The sequence below is a fragment of the Molothrus ater genome, chromosome 1 (genome assembly GCF_012460135.2).
Source record: "Molothrus ater isolate BHLD 08-10-18 breed brown headed cowbird chromosome 1, BPBGC_Mater_1.1, whole genome shotgun sequence".
Lineage (NCBI taxonomy): Eukaryota > Metazoa > Chordata > Aves > Passeriformes > Icteridae > Molothrus > Molothrus ater.
This window is the reverse complement of record NC_050478.2, coordinates 81,084,711-81,100,345: the sequence shown is the minus strand read 5'-3', so window position 1 is coordinate 81,100,345 and position 15,635 is coordinate 81,084,711. Positions and strand designations below refer to the sequence as shown.

At 41.9% G+C, this 15,635-nt stretch overlaps 1 protein-coding gene across 1 annotated transcript in view; it reads left to right on the top strand.

Moving 5' to 3' along the window:
• ANKRD33B (ankyrin repeat domain 33B) overlaps positions 1–15,444 on the top strand; it is a 44,921-nt gene extending 29,477 nt beyond the window's left edge. The window contains exons 3-4 of the mRNA XM_036404403.1: positions 5,392–5,532; positions 12,254–15,444. Of these exons, the coding sequence (XP_036260296.1) occupies positions 5,392–5,532; positions 12,254–13,104 (992 nt within the window). The 3' untranslated portion in view covers positions 13,105–15,444. The remainder of the gene's footprint in view (positions 1–5,391; positions 5,533–12,253) is intronic.
• The last annotated feature ends 191 nt before the right edge of the window (positions 15,445–15,635 follow it).

Below are 15,635 nucleotides of genomic sequence, written 5' to 3'. Positions count from 1 at the left end.
ATTCTGTGTAAAGTAATTCTGGCTAAGCCCACTCCCAAATAGGTTTGTCATGATTTTCTTTGAACTAATTAATCTACAATAGTATTTATCCAGCAGATTAAGGGAGCAAAAGCTAGATGGTTTTAGTAGACACCATTAATTATTTTAACTTAAAATAAAGAAAACCTCATCCCAAGTGTGCAGTATTATAGTGCTTAGTTCCTTTAAGCTGATTTTCCAATGTTTGCTCTGGTGAGCAACAATTGAGCACTGTGGACATGTAATGTGCTGCATTAGTGCTTTCCTCCCATACTTGCTGCACCTACCTCAGAGGGTCTGTAGTAATTGATGACTGTAGGAAAACATATCATCATTAAGAAATACCTTATCTGCTAAGACATCCTTCATCCACTCCACAGCTGAAAAGCAAAAAACCTCAGCAGGATTTAGGATTTGCCAATGATCCTTTTGTAACACCTGATATCAACATCAACCATGTTAATCCTGATGCAGGCTGGAGTTTAGCACAAGGTTTTTCTTTTATCCCACCCAGCATGGTAATGTACAGTGAATGAGTCTTACAGATCACTTAGATGTAAGAGAAGCTCCTGGGAGAGTTCCTTGCTTCCAGTGTTCAGTTAGAAAACAATCATTTGATTATTTCTGTTTAAATTGAAGGGCTGTGCTTCAATCTTTAAGGGAAGGTTTAGTTTCCTCTAATGAGTGTCAACAAAGTGCTAAACCATGTAAATCAGGAAAAATTTCTCCAAGGAAGGAAGCCATCACTTTGTAGTCTAAAAGCCAGGGGCTGCCTGGCTCTGCATCTCTGGTTTCCTTTGCATGTTGTAAGGCACTCTGCAAAGGCAGTCACTTTCCAAGACAATGCACAGCTGGCCTTTATCATGTCTGCTGACTGGTGAAGAGTCTGGGATGTTTGTGGGAGCTCGTGGGACATAGTTCTCACTCCTAGACACTGGCTGCCTGAAGGGAACAAATTTCTATCCGGAGCATCAATGGGCATTACAAGCCATGTTTAAAGATTGGAGCAGTTCGGTTTCCATGTCAATTTAGTAATAGTGCCACTATACATATCCAGGTAGTACCTAACCTTGCTTTGTATTGTACCAAAAAGTGAACTCTGCGAAAGTTCCTGCAAGATGGGTCTTGAATACTGGAAGAAAGAACTGTGACCACATTCATAGCAAAGTCATGAGGAGAGTAGCTTTCCAAAGAAGGTGGAAAAGTCCCCAAAACACTAATCTACTTTTATTTATCTCCCCTAATATAAATTTGAACTAAAAAAGGTTTAACACTGTCTCCTTCTTGACCTTTATAACTCATGATAATGAGCTCAGAATTAATCCGGTGGGCTGACATTGATTTGACACTCTCTGCCAGTACTTGCTATTGATCCCAAAAGCAACTGGAAATTACTGTAGTCAACAGAAATTTATACAAACCCCCAACAACTTGGATGTTTTCCCCTGCCTGTGCTAATCCTGAGCTACAGGGTTTACACCAATACCGCTGCAGTGTTAATAGAGATTACTGTGAGGCTAATACTGCAACCAGAGGAGTTATAGTGCAATAGATGCTGCTTAATTATTGCTGGATGTTAAGTAGTAACACTGAGCAGTCCATTATAAAGACCTGAAAGCAAAGCTTATGCAAGCTTGCCTTCAGTGGAGAATTTATTTGTTGGGGGAGGGGTTAACTTTAGGCTGTGAAAGTAATCACACTTTTGCAAAATATGTTATTCTGAAATCACTGTTGTTTATACCAAAACTATGGGGTTTGCTGTGGAAAGTGTAATAGCAAATCCACATTATTTCAGGTATCTGTGAGATGGTATTTGAAGGTTTCAGAAAGTGCTCCCATTTTTGTTATGATCCACTGCCAGGTGGGCCATCGTGTATGGCCAGACCCCAAAGGGGAGCTGGATGGGAAAAATCATGTGGTCTTGAGGAGTTGTTCCTTGTGTATAGATACCAAAACAGATGACAAGGACTCTTCACTTGTGCTGAGGAGTTTAAATCCACATTTGCCTATGCCATTTCATGACTGCCCAGACATGATGCTCAAATATGAGCATCAGCTTGAAATAAATAGGATTAAATTAAAGAGCAACTAGAGTCTCAGAAGATGAGTGAATTCAGTTTCTCATATTGCTTTTGATAATTTGAGATTCTCATCCTCCAACAAAAGTATCTAAGGCTGAAGTTTTCTGCATGGGCTGATCAGAGAAAGACAGGTTGGGAGGATCAGTGAAAAGCAGTTCTGTCTTAACAAGCTTATTAATATAGAAAAATAACCACAAAGTGCTCTGCTTTGTGTGTAAATGTCACATTTGAAAATTGGTCTGTTCGCCTGCTTTCTCTATGTTTCCTATTTCTTATATCCCTTTTCAGAGAGAGCTTGCCTTCCAGAACTGTAAATGCATTGCAGTCTGCAGCAGGTGGTGTCCAGAAATGGGTGGTAATGCTATTGAAGCAGAAGCAAAATCATTAAACATCATTACAAGGACAATGCAGAAAAAAAGGGGAGATTGATACAAACATGTGGTTGAAATAACAAGTGGAAAAGGAAAAGAAAGAAAATTACAAATTTTTTTCCTCAGTTCTGCTGCTGATGGGGACATAGCTACATCAGTGTATAGTAATTGGCATGCACTTGTGCTCAGAGGGAGTTGTATTTGCTTACAAAGTATACATGTTTTATGTTGCAGCCACCAGTTTGAGAGCCTTGCTGGGAACAAAATTGGAAGCTATCCCAGTTTCTGTTTATTAGGAAAGACATGAGAACACAAACACCTAAAACACCCAGAAGATAAAGCCTTCTGGGTGTCTTTGGTTCCATCCATCTGTGAGGAAGCATTTGCTGCCCGCAGGCCAAACACAAGAATTTTGCAGGTACAATTCAGGAGTGAGATGTTATTTGACAAAGGGTCTTCCTTACTATGCAGCTTATCCTTCTGCCTGCATTACACAGATTATTAGGTAATATTGTCATCATTACAGGCCTTTCCTTTGTGGCAGCAATTAAGTGAATTAAGCTATTACAGACATCTGTGCTGATCTCTAAATATGGCTCGCAGGGAGAAGAAGTGAGACCTTGGCATGCCAGTTCTGGTAGGAAGTAGATCTGGCTTGCAAATAGCAAAAGCCTGCTTTGAATTCAGTATTGCCAAACAGGCTGAGCCCAGGCTCGTTTTTTTTAGAGCTGCACAGGGCTTTCACAGCAGACTTTGCATCACAGGAGGCTCACCCAGTTTATAAATTAGGTACAGGCTGCTCGTTCACACAGACACAGGAGAACCAAAGCAAACTTCATGGCATTAAATCAAAAGTGTACGACGGGGTTTGAACTAAAACTTGGCAGCTCTGAGTTTTGCTTTGAATTTGATATCTGTTTGAACTGGAAATCTGAAGCAAAACCTCAGAGGACAGAAGATCCTCCAGATTAAAACTGGTTTTCAGGAATCCCTGAGATACAAAACTTCTGTGAATCACAAACTTCTTAATTTTCTTTCATATTTTGCTGCTGGTTTGTTTTTTTGGGGTTTTTTTTGTGTCTAATTTGAAGTCACTTCTAGTCCCCTGGAGAGTTTTGATTAAGAAAGGTCTTTCAGGATTAATTCTTAGGATCACCCCAGATTTGCAAAACATCTCCTACTGTAATTATACTTTTGGCAAAAGGAAGAACATCTTCAGTGATGTAATAACTGCTGAAAAATCTTCCATTTTATTATTTCTACTTCTTTCAGCTTGTCTCCAGTCTTTGTGGTCAAAAAGCAGGGTTTTGTTCCAAAGCCTTCATGAACCTTCATGATGTTGCACATCACTGAATCAGAGCATGTCCTGCAAAACAATTTGGGCACAAAGATTCTCCCAGTAGCAACTGACTCCTTTCTAGGATTTGATTTTATGCCATAGAATCAGCAAAGCTGAATTCTCTTTATTGAGTGAGCAGGACCAGGCCACTTGATCCTGCCCTGAACACAGTTCGCTTTTGCTTTGTTCAGCTTGTTGTGGTTTGATGAAACTTTATAGTTCATTCTCATCAGACTGCTCAAGGTACAGGGAGCTTTTTATTTGGTTTTCTCTGGCTCTGGAGTTGCTCATCTGATCTGCATTATCTCTACATCTGCTCAGGTTTCATGAGAGTCTCCAGTTATGCAGAAAGGTAGCAGAGTAAAAAAAATAGGAGAGAAAGAGTAACACCTGCAACACAAATTAATTGGTAAAGACTTTCTTAACTTGCTTTTCAAAATGAATGGAGGACTGTGTTGGTAAAAAGTGGCTGCTGATGAAATCTACACCAGATGTGATGCTACAGACTTTTAAAATTGTCCTGTATGAATTCTAATCTGCTTCAGTAATATTTCTAGATGAATTTGAATGGCATGCATCACAGAATAGTCATCTGGTCTGCAGAGCAAAATGAGAGAATATTTTTACAGCTCTTGCTAATTAAATTGTGATTGTTGCAGCTGCCTGACAGACGGCATTATTTTATAGAGCATCAAAGCATCATAAAATGATTGACAAGTGAAGGGAAAACTGTTTTGAATGAGTCATAATGGCCCTAGCTATTCATCTGATAGTCCAATTATAAAGATTTGGTGTCTTAATTGGTCTTCCAACCATTTAGCCAGAGATGTGTTCAGCTCCTCCATATAGCCTTGTAGACACCGGTTATCCTGGCACACAAGGCCCATGAATGGCAACAACAGTTGCTTTTAGAAACAGAATTTAAATAATTTATTTTACTACCAAAACTGAACATCAATCCAATTTCCCAACTGCAGGAAAGTAGACAAGTGGCTTTACACTGTCAGATGGAAAAATAAAAATGTGGGATGCTACACAAAATATTCCTTGCTCTTGTATCAGGCCTGGCATAGTTTGAAAGCATTGTTAGCTGGAACAACTATGTGCAGTCATCACTTTTTAATGAAGCAGCATGATTATAAGGCTCAAATTTACCAGGGGAGGGAAAAAGCTGAACCTTTGCAATAAGTTGCCCCTGGTGATGGGGCATCGGGTGTAGGGATTGCCTCTGCAGTGCTACTCACTGGGTCAAGAACCTGGGGCCCCTTGCAAACTCAGAGTGACCATTTCTAGTCTTCAATTATTCTCTTACCTTAAACTGACTTTTCAGAAAGGAGAGCAATTTGAGAGAAGGTAGGAACCCAGATTTTCCACCTCCTATCCCAATATTCTGGTCAAAAGTCAGGGCCACTTAATCCTAAGGCTGATGACAGTGTTGAATGGAAGAGGACACAAAGAAAAGATATCTTATTAATTATCTGCATTTTCCAGTTATCAGACCTGCAGGAGTAAATTTTTGGTTTATCCTTGAGACAGCACCTGCATTGTATGACATTTTCTCTGCTTTTTTGTTTCTTTAAAGGGCACATAACCATTACAAACTATTTGTTGAACTATTTTCCTGGGCTTGATATTGAGAAGAGGAATGCGTTTGGATTCACAGCCCTGATGAAATCTGCAATGCAGGGCCGAACAGAATGTGTGAAAGCCTTGATGATGGCAGGTATGCAAAGTGCTTTTCTTCGTCTTTGTCACCATCTAACAACTACCAAGAATAAAATTGTCTCTTGGGATGTTTTTGCTCTGAGAACTGTGGTACAGCCTTCCCTGGAAATCGGTGCAGCTTTTAAATAAGCCATAGTCAAGGCAGTGAAGGCAGATGCTGCAAGAGTTTGCTTGTACAACCTCACCCAGGAGCTCTCCTAGAGCTGTGAAGGTGAGATTTATTGTCTCCAGGAGAGTCTGGGGAGCAGGATCACCAAAATTTGTAGAACATGAGTTGATGAAATCCATGACACAGGTGGGAAAGACATGCTGGTCGCTGGCTGCCATCTCTGTGTGTGGCAGACACTGCAAGGGTGAGATCACAGCCAGACCTCCATTTCTGCCTTGAACTGTGCTGGGGACTGGAAAGCTTTGGGGGCTCCAGCCCCTGTCAGGAGTGTTGGGTGTAGGGGCCACATCCCACCAGGGAACACTGGTGGGAAATCTGGTCACTCACTTTTTGTTAATGCCTCCACAGCTCTGAGTTTGGTCTCCAGGTTTATGAGCAACAGAGCACCACCAGGTCTGTGTCTGCTGCAAGGAGGGAGCTGTGGCACAGGGAGTGAGCAGGTCCCTCTCTGCCCACCTGTCTCTCTACACAACTGAGAACAGAAATTATGTTTTTTGCTCTTGGCTCCTGTCTGCTGTTGAATTTCTGGCTGTGTTGCATTGCACGGTGAAGGGGTCCTGGAGAGGAGAATCAGAAGGACCCTTGAGGGGCAACAGCCTCTACAAGAGCCATCCTAACATACAGCATTTTTCAGCCACAATATTGTATGGGTTTTTTAATATGAAGTAATTGGTATATAAACTGTTAGATAACGATTAAATAACTCGTTTCTATTACTATATATACTTGTTTTTCAGATGCAAATATGAAAACACAAATTAAATATTGTGGAAATAATAACAAATGGCATGTGAATATTGTTACTGTCCAGATCAAGAGTCCTACAGGTCCATATCATTGGGACAGATCTTGAACAAGGAGTTCATTTCAGTGATTTTGCTGTCACAAGAGTCTAACCCTTCATAATCAGAGTATTTTAAGTCACACGATTTTATCAAGCATAGTGATATTACTATCCTTCATTCCGTGATATTACTGTCCTTCATTCCATAATATCCAGTTTCTAGACATTGATATGACACAGAAGACATGATGTGGTAACTAGTGTGTTATTTTCTGCTAGGTTCTGTAGCCTCTTACTCTGGAACAAAGGCTTAGGAACTGGATCATTCATTTTAAATTTTTATGACAGAAAATTATGAAACTACTGTCAGAGCTTGAATACCACTAGAAACAGATGTACTTTCTGGACTCACACGTACATCATGCAGATGCTAGTTCAGAATTTTCCAGTGACTGTTATAAATCATTACTTAAAATGAAACTTCAATCCTATGATTTTCTGACTTGTCAAATTTGCCTTATGGTGTCATGACCTATTATTATCACTCGAGATCTGAGGGAAGCTTGTTCTTTCTGTTTGGGTCACTAGAAGCTGTTTTGCAACCTTTCGTCTATGCAAATAACCCAGTACTTGTTATTCTGATTCTTATACTAAAATATTATTATCAAAGTTCACTTCTGTGGTTACTGCCTCTAGCATCTGAATAGCCATTTCTTGTTTCCATGATTCATAAAAAAACAGAATATTGGGGAGAACAAACCTTTAGACAGCCAGAAAATGTTTTTTTTTTAGCCTCCATCTTGGGTTTGCCTACAGAAAGCTTTATCAGCCTATTTTTGCATCAGAGATAGAGAGGATACCCAAGGTCATCCACCAACTAAAGATCTAGCAAGTTAATATACTTTTGATTTTCTGAATTGCAGTTTCAGTGAGTACTTGCAGTTCCTCACATTTTCAGCTCAAATTAGAGGCCACAAAGGAAGCGCAGTAATTTGCCTTCACCCATTTTAATATCCGAGTATTTTTTAGCACTGCACAGTCTGGTGAAATGGAGGGAGGGAAGGAGGGAAATTCTCATTCAGAATGGATTTAGAAGTAGTTTGAGATTTAAGAGACACTGAGTGGGTGCTGACAATTAAGTACTAGTGAGCTGCAGAAGGTAAAAGACATTATTAAAAGATTTGGTGAAAAAATCAGTTTCACAAATAAAGCAGCAAAATTTGATATTAAAATGTAAAAATGCATGGCAACATAGAGGGGAAACACCCATAATCAGCTGTGGGTCTCCTTGCACAGCTACAAAGCAGTTATGTGTGTTTAGAAAAGAGTTACAGCCAGGAGGTTTTAAACCTGGTATCCATTCAGTGGCTTGGGTAAGACCTCTGCTGATGGCAATGCGGGAGGTCAGCAAAGCAAAATAACTCACCTTCCTAGCTGCCTTAGCATGGATTCAGCACAGTCAGATGGGGAAAGAGGTGACAGCAATGTGTGACAGATGGTCGGAGCTGGATTGCCAAAGTGACTGCTCTTTCTGAAATTTGAGTTTGTGGAGGGGGGGCAAGGTCAATCACTACAAGATTAAGGCACTCTGAGACACTTGGCCATAGCGTTGCTCTTTCAGAGGGAGCCTTTGGAACATGTGAATTTGCTGTTTGTGAGCACACAGTGGGTGAAGGGGGGCCCCTCTGCCACTGGCAGTTTGTCACAGGCTGCTGCGCTGCCAGCACCACGCCGCTGCCAGCACTCATCAGGGGAGCCAGCCAGAAATGCTGGTTGCTGTTCACGTGTCAAGCCCTGCTGTAATCTCCAGTCTAAACTCAGTGCTGCTTTAGTAATGCTGGCAGAGTGGCCCTGGATCTGGAGACTGGGCTTTAAACCCAAAAAACCACCCAAAAAACAGGCTGGCAACAAACACCTGAGTCTCTTCAGCCCCATCTTTAAACTCAAGATGCCTGTTCTGCACCTCAAAAGGACTTGAAGTCTTAATAAAATAGGATATTTATATCCTAAAGGAGCATGCGTGTTCAAATTAATTGCACTGAAAATGATCTTCAGGGAAACTTCTAGGAAAAGCAAGGCAAGTGGCAAGTGCAGCTTTCCTGAAAGAAAACTTGTAGGCTATAGTTACACTGAAATGACAATTAGTTCTATAAGACTGCTATCACATTTACAAAGGGACATGACTACTCATGTATATTCTAGATAAGGCATTCTGCTGAATGACAAGTTTGTTCAGGAATGTATCCTGATTTGCACAGAAAATCAATAAAACCATGGTGAATAACACCTTAGGAGAGATTTTGTAATACAAGGTAAAAAGTCAGCATTGATTTCTCTTGGTAGGTTGGGATTTCAATACTCTGTAGTATTGTTTTCTGAGACAGTTTCCAAAACACCTGGGGAGCCATCTGTCAGAAAGAATGGGCTTCTCCTCAGAGGAAGATGAGCCAAGGGTGACAGCACCAGCCTCCTCAACAAAGGTGTTCCTTTGAGGAACATGGCAGGGCTGGTGTCAATAACCTGGATCAGGCAGCACTGCAGTGATTGCCAGGCAAGTCCATGATAACAAAGGCAAGTTCATAGAGTCAAGGTAGGTCTGAGGCAAAACAAGAAATTATGTCTGTGGGTCAGGGTCCAGGCCAGCAGGGCACAGGCATAGCCCAGACAAGGGCCAGAGCTGAGTGCAGCCCCCAAGCAAAGGTGAGGAGCCCCCACTGAGCACTTTCTCACACTGCTCTTTTTGAACTACTCTGCTCCAAATTCTCACAGCTGCACCATATCAGAACTGAAATGACTTTTTCTTGAAGATAATGGTAAACAGCTGTCTAGACCTCTTGCTTGTTTACAAGCTGAGAATTAAATTTTTTATTTGAAGACAATTCCTTTAGCTGCTGTTCTTCCTGTATTAATTCCTTGCCTGTTATATGTACATCAAGGAAACAACTTCCACATAATTTGCCACAGTCACAGTGAGCTCTTTTGGGAAGGAGCTCAGATTCAGGCAAGTATTAAGAAGGGACTAGGGAAAGAGGCTAGTGTGAGATGAGGGAAATCCAAAGATAGGAAGTTTGGGTCAGGAGGTTCAAAAAGAGGTTAGGAAGCAGGAGGTATGTGTTGGTCTGCCTTTTTCCCACCCCTCCCTGATTTATCTGTAATTTCTACAGTCATGAACTTCATCAAACCATTCTGCATCTGAGATCCTTTCTTCAAATCTACATGAACTCTTTGATTCGTTCCTTCTCTTTGGCTTCTTTCCACCTTCCAGTCTGGGTCCCATGCTTGACTCCCTGCAGTGCCCTGCTGCTCTCTCTCTGAGTGTCCTTTCTGCAAATTTCACTTAAATTATACTTTAACTGTTATCAGCAATTTTGCTTAGGGTGTCTCCTTCCACATCCATTCTTGATCTATGTCTCCAGCATCTTCTCTTTAGGGATATTCTCAGAGACTTAGGAACTAGCTTAATAAAGCTGAGGTTTTTATCACTTTTCCTCTGCTCTCTTTTTGCCTTTATCTTCCTCTAATGACAAAACATCCTTTGTGGGAAAGGTTATACTGAACCCACCACAAACTAGATTGTGGTTGCTTTTCTTTATATCAAGTACTCCTTATTCCAGTTTGAAATGCTGTCTCCAAGATAATCCACCTGGAAAAAAAATTATTATTATTTTATGTACCAGTATTCTGGTAACAGTCTCATTACCAGTATTCTCTGGTCCTTTCCTCAGATTTCTGGACATCTCCTTCTTGTGAAGCAATGGGATAGACTGTCACTTTTGTGACAAGATCTGTGTGGGTCAGTTTTGTGTTGTCTGTTTGAAAATGGTCCTTCACCTGGTAAAGAAGCCCTTCAATAAGTCAAATGTTCTTTGTATCCCAGCTTTAAACTCTTTCAAGAAACTGTCTGCAGGGACAGAGATATGAGTAAACCATGACTAAATGTTGCAGAGCTCAGTATGTTGAAGGCAGCTGGGCAAAGTGCCCGTGCCTGTCCCAGGGAACAGATCTGCAGAACAGTCTGCAGACTGGAGCGTGCAAAGCTCCCTCTGAGATCAGTCAAAGTTCAAAGGCAGAATATAAACCAAAGGATTTTCAGTTTAAGAACCTGTCTGCCTGAAACCAGAGAGTATTCCCTCACTCTCCCATTGATTTCATTCTTCACCTTCATACCCATGTACTGTAGAGCATCAAGGTGTGTGTGCCCAGGATCACTTGGATGCAAAGCCCAGGATATGGTGCCAGTTGTCAAGTCCTTGACAAGTCTCTGAGATTCTTTTTAATTGGTGCCATCAAGCCAATTTTTTGACAGGTCTTTTGTATCCTATAGCATTCACCAGCTGTAATCTGCTGGCTATTTGCAACAGTGTCCTGCCAACTTCAGCTTCCAGAACCACTTGCTGCTGTTCATTGTTCTGCAGCAATTCTTCCACAGGTGCACTTTGGATTGAGCTTCCTGTGTCCTTTACAGAGCTCTTCTTTGTCAGCAGGACTGGGCACACGCCATCCTCATTGACAAATGCCCACAGCTCCACCCTAATGTTATGGGAAGACTTCCCTGCAATTTTCTGGTTGCCAAGGAATGTGGGTATGATACTAAGGAAGTTGTAAAGGATACCATGGGGCAGACTGGGATGTCTGCTTCTCATGAGACTCTTGTATCCTCTTTTCAAGAGTCCCCAAGTGCCCCGGGGGAGAAGAGTGTAACTCCACTTGAAAACAAGAGGGAAGAAGAAGGGCAAAAGCCAATGTGTGAGGTCTTAGTGGAAGATGGAGAGATCAAAAGAAATGCAAAGATGGAAAAAGGATGCAGAAATATGTGAGAAAAAAAAAGAATGGTGATGGGGACAGACATCAGAATCAAAGAGATAAATATAAACTGGGAATGGGAGAAGGACAGGCCACTTGAAATAATTTCCTTCCAGGACAAAACACTTCAAATGTCTAAGCCTCTGCTGTGTAGCCTGTATCCCAGCTGCCTTTTATGGCTGATCCACTTAGAAATAACAGAATGTTTTGGCTAACAGTTACTTCATTTCCTTAGGCTTGTTATCTCAGGTAGGTGAGACCAGCTGTTCTGGGTTCAAACTGAAGGTCCATCTCACCCATTATCCACTCTTGGACATTCATGGATACTTTCCTTATATTTGATCACCCTTGTTACCATCTTCTCAACATTTCCTAATTCTACAGGGTCCTTTCAGACATAAGGAAGCATGAATTGCACATTTTTTACTTTCTTTTTTTCCCCCATTTTTAATGGAGATACTTTAAAAGAAATTAATTATATTTTATTTGCTGATTTTACCCCTAGTGAGCAGTGAGTGGATATTTTCATGAAACTTGTGATTATTAGCCTAAGACCTTTCTTCCAAGTGGACGTGACCAGTAGAAAGTTCACTATTCGATACGGGGATGGATTTTTTTATAGAGAATTGTTTCTTTCCATATCTGTAACTCTTTCCTTGTGAGCTCAAGTGAATGGATATTAAAATGGCAGTCAAGATTAAATGCAGGTGAAATTCATTATTTCATTACTTGTAATTTTAAGAGAATTTCATATATGCAGTCTTAATGCCTTTTACCTTGTTTTAAATACATAAGGAGTTCATAAAGTCAGGAATCAGATGTATCCTTATTGTATGTTCATTTTGACAAAAATATTATTGTGTATTTTATGTGACATTTTCATGTAGGGGTCTGCCTGACTCACCTCTGATAACAGAAATGTGGGTGTTTTAAATAATTAATGCTAATTGTTTTTCTTTTGAGGGGCAAATGTTCATGCAACTGACCCAAGCCGGGGACTGACTTCATGGGAATGGGCTTGTTTCACAGGAAGATCAGAGTCTGCCTTCGTCATGCAGAAGCTGATGGACAGGCCATGCCCAGAACAGTTTTCTGATCAATATAAACCAGAATGGCCAAAAATGAAGGAACTTCTTGCCAAGGCTGCAGAGCCAAAAAGCTGCTTGCAGAAGATTTCTGAGTGCGTAAGGGCTGCTGTCTCGTTCCGGTCTTTCTATGGCCCGGAAGAGGATGGGGTTCTTGACCACATGGTGAAGGTGACAACAAGTTTGGGAAGTCCCTTCATTGCCCTGGGGTGCCGGACTGTGTGCCCAGGCAGCCCACCTTGTGTGGGGAAACGCAGACTGGCAGTGCAGGAGATCCTTAGGAAGCAGAGAGCAGAGGAGATCCGATCTCAAGACAAGGATCACGTTAGCAGCTATGAGAAGCTCTTCCAGAACTCCAAAGTCACTGTGGTCCCCAAGAAGAAGGAACGAAGAGCCAGCCTGCAGCCCATCAGCATGGCCATGTCCCAGGTGACAACAGTAGCCACGAGGAAAGCAAGTCTGCTGCCGCTCCACCTGCTTCGACGGAGCAGTGTCCGGCCGGGATTTGTCATCCCCAAAGTCCGTGTCAGCAAGGCTCCTCCGCCCACCTTCCAGCCAGAAAAGGCCAGGAGGAGGAGCAGTGCCAAGGAGGACCCCTATCTGCAGATTCCCAAATGGAGATACAAGGAGCTGAAAGAAGAGCGGAGGAAGGCAGAGGAGCTGGAGAAGAATAGAGCAGCAGAGGCTCAAAAGCCCAGGCAGGTGTCTCCTGCCCAGAGCAGGACCTGATTTGAAGGTAGCTGCTGAGAAGGTTCTTGAGCTGCTAGTCTTGTTATCCCATCAAGGTAACAGACTGAATGCCTTTGTGCGTGCCCACTGCTCATGGAGCTGGAATACTGAGTCATGGCAGGAGCAGGAAAGGAGCAGAAATACAGCAAGGGCTATGCCACAGCAAGTCTGATGGTGGAGCAGGAAGATGCTTTGAGCTGGAAGACTTACTAGGTTTACTGGTCTGCTGTTGACAGGACATTCTAAGTGGTGCAGTCCTCTTATGGATTCCTGTTTTTCCAGCTCCTGGTGAATGACTGTGAAACAGTTTGAAAAACGTGTTTGAAAGGATCGTATTTTGTGTTTGTTCATTTTGTAATGGACAAAATTAAGGAGTTGTGCTTTTGACACTAGACATTCCTCCCTCTTCTTCCTTAGGTAGACATATTGCAAAGGTTTATAGTAATAATTAAAAGTTTAAAATTTACCACAGTGTTGGTTGGCAGTGAAAATCCAGGTCTACAATTGTTTTGGATATACTAAGCACTTTATTTCTATTCCAGTTAACAGATTTTAAGTACAGGTCTATACAATCTGTATGGATGCAGTTCCTAATGCTATTGTTTATTCTGTTGAACCTAAAAAGGGCTTAATATGAAATATCTGTGCAGTTGAGGTAGTCACATCTTCTGCAAATATAAATCAGGTGCATGGAGTGATTTGAAGAAATATAGAAGATGAGACAGTTTCTTTCTTTGAAGAAATATAGAAGATGAGACAATTTTTGATTGCCACCACCACCTAAGATATGCCTCCTCCAATAGATTTCCCTTTATCCATTATCTGTTGTCTCCTTTTTAGTCTCAGGGAATATTTTGTCATTGCTTTTAACTGTGAAATAAGGGAGATGGTGAAGCACAGTGGATATTTTTTAGGTTGATATTAAAGTTTCTTTTTAAAAAATTCACCAGGTTTATTGTTAGCCTTTCCAGAATATAGCCAGGACAAGAATATTATGCAGCTTCCAGAGGTTCAACCAACTTTCCCAGGTGTCAAGTGCAGCTACAGGCTGTGAATACCCAGTCAGAGGTGCAGTACCAGGCAGCTCAGCCACTGATGTGGCCAGATGTCACTGTAACCTTGGGTACCACACCTCTGGGTGCCCGAGAAGGGCAGTACCTCACCCCCTGTTTCCACACAGGGAGAAAACTTTCCCTTGTATGGAAGTGCGTCTCCAAGTGGCAGTTCCCACAGGTTGCTGCAAGTTTTTGTGCTCCTTTAAGGATCCATTAAGGATTCCTCTGGTTGTACCAGTCATCAGGCTGAACAGCAAGCCAAGCCCTGGCAGATTCTGGTCAGGAAGGGCTGTGAACCTGCTGCTTGCTGAAGAAAGACCATGCTGATAGAAGTAGAGGTCCAGTGCAAACAGCACAGAGCACATGCTCAGGGTAAGGTTTTGCTCAGGCTTTGCACACATTTGAACTGAAATGTGCTGCAGTGTGTCCTCCTGAAGGTGTTGCTGTGCTGGAGCCCAGGCAGACCCCAGCAGCTGCTGTCACCAGTTTCTCCCGTCAATTAAAGAGAGGGAAAACTTTTCCATCCTTTAGTCCCACAGCACAGAGGCTGGCCTCAGTCTCACTGAATTTGTAATGAAACTGGCATGCCATGGGAGAAATAAATTCAGTTGATTGAAAACTGGAGCCCAGATCAGCACTGCCATTTCCTGTCTGAGGGGTCTGACAGGGCTTAGGACAGATGTGGGAGACAAAGATTTTTCCACACAGCCTGTTCTTTGTACTTCCGTGCTGGCCAGACTGCAGTGCCAGGTGGCCTCCTGGGTCAGAGCTGGAGGAATATGCACCTGCCAATACACCTGCCCAGTCCTGGGAATATGAATAGCAGTTTAATCTGTAAGTGCATCAGGGCTGTGCAATTCATAGGCACCAATTTTTTAATGGCTTTGGGGTGACCAGAGTACAAGTTGAACTCATTTCTCTGGAAAGCAGGCAGACAATCTTTTGGCTGGCTGTGGCAAAGGTATCAGGATAGATTTCAAATTGGTACACTGGATTGAATGGTTTAACTGTTAATTTTTGTTTACTGCCAACCCAGGGTTTTGAAGATTTAGTACTAATATTTGGTTCTGAAAAGCAACCTGTGCTACAGCTGAGCACTTGAATTTGCACTTTCAGTACCACCTGCAAGAGACCGACAGTTGACAGGTGCACTCAGGGATTAATGAACAGTATGTTAGAATTAGGGGCTGGAAATTAAGCCTATTTTCTAATCCTTTGTACTTTACTGTGTTCATGTGCATAAATGTGATATTTCCATTAAAAGAGGCACAAGATGTTAAACTTACTTGACACGCTCATTCTTCAGAGGGGTTTTGGGATGCTGCCTTTCACTTTCCAGTGGACCTAAAAGCCGTTCACTTTCACCAAAAGACTCATCAGCATCACCTAAAAGTTGTTTGGTTTCCATGCAGTGATTGTGGGTTAACTTCCACTCCTATTGAATTTTTCCCTAGGAGTTAAGGAAAACTGTTGCTT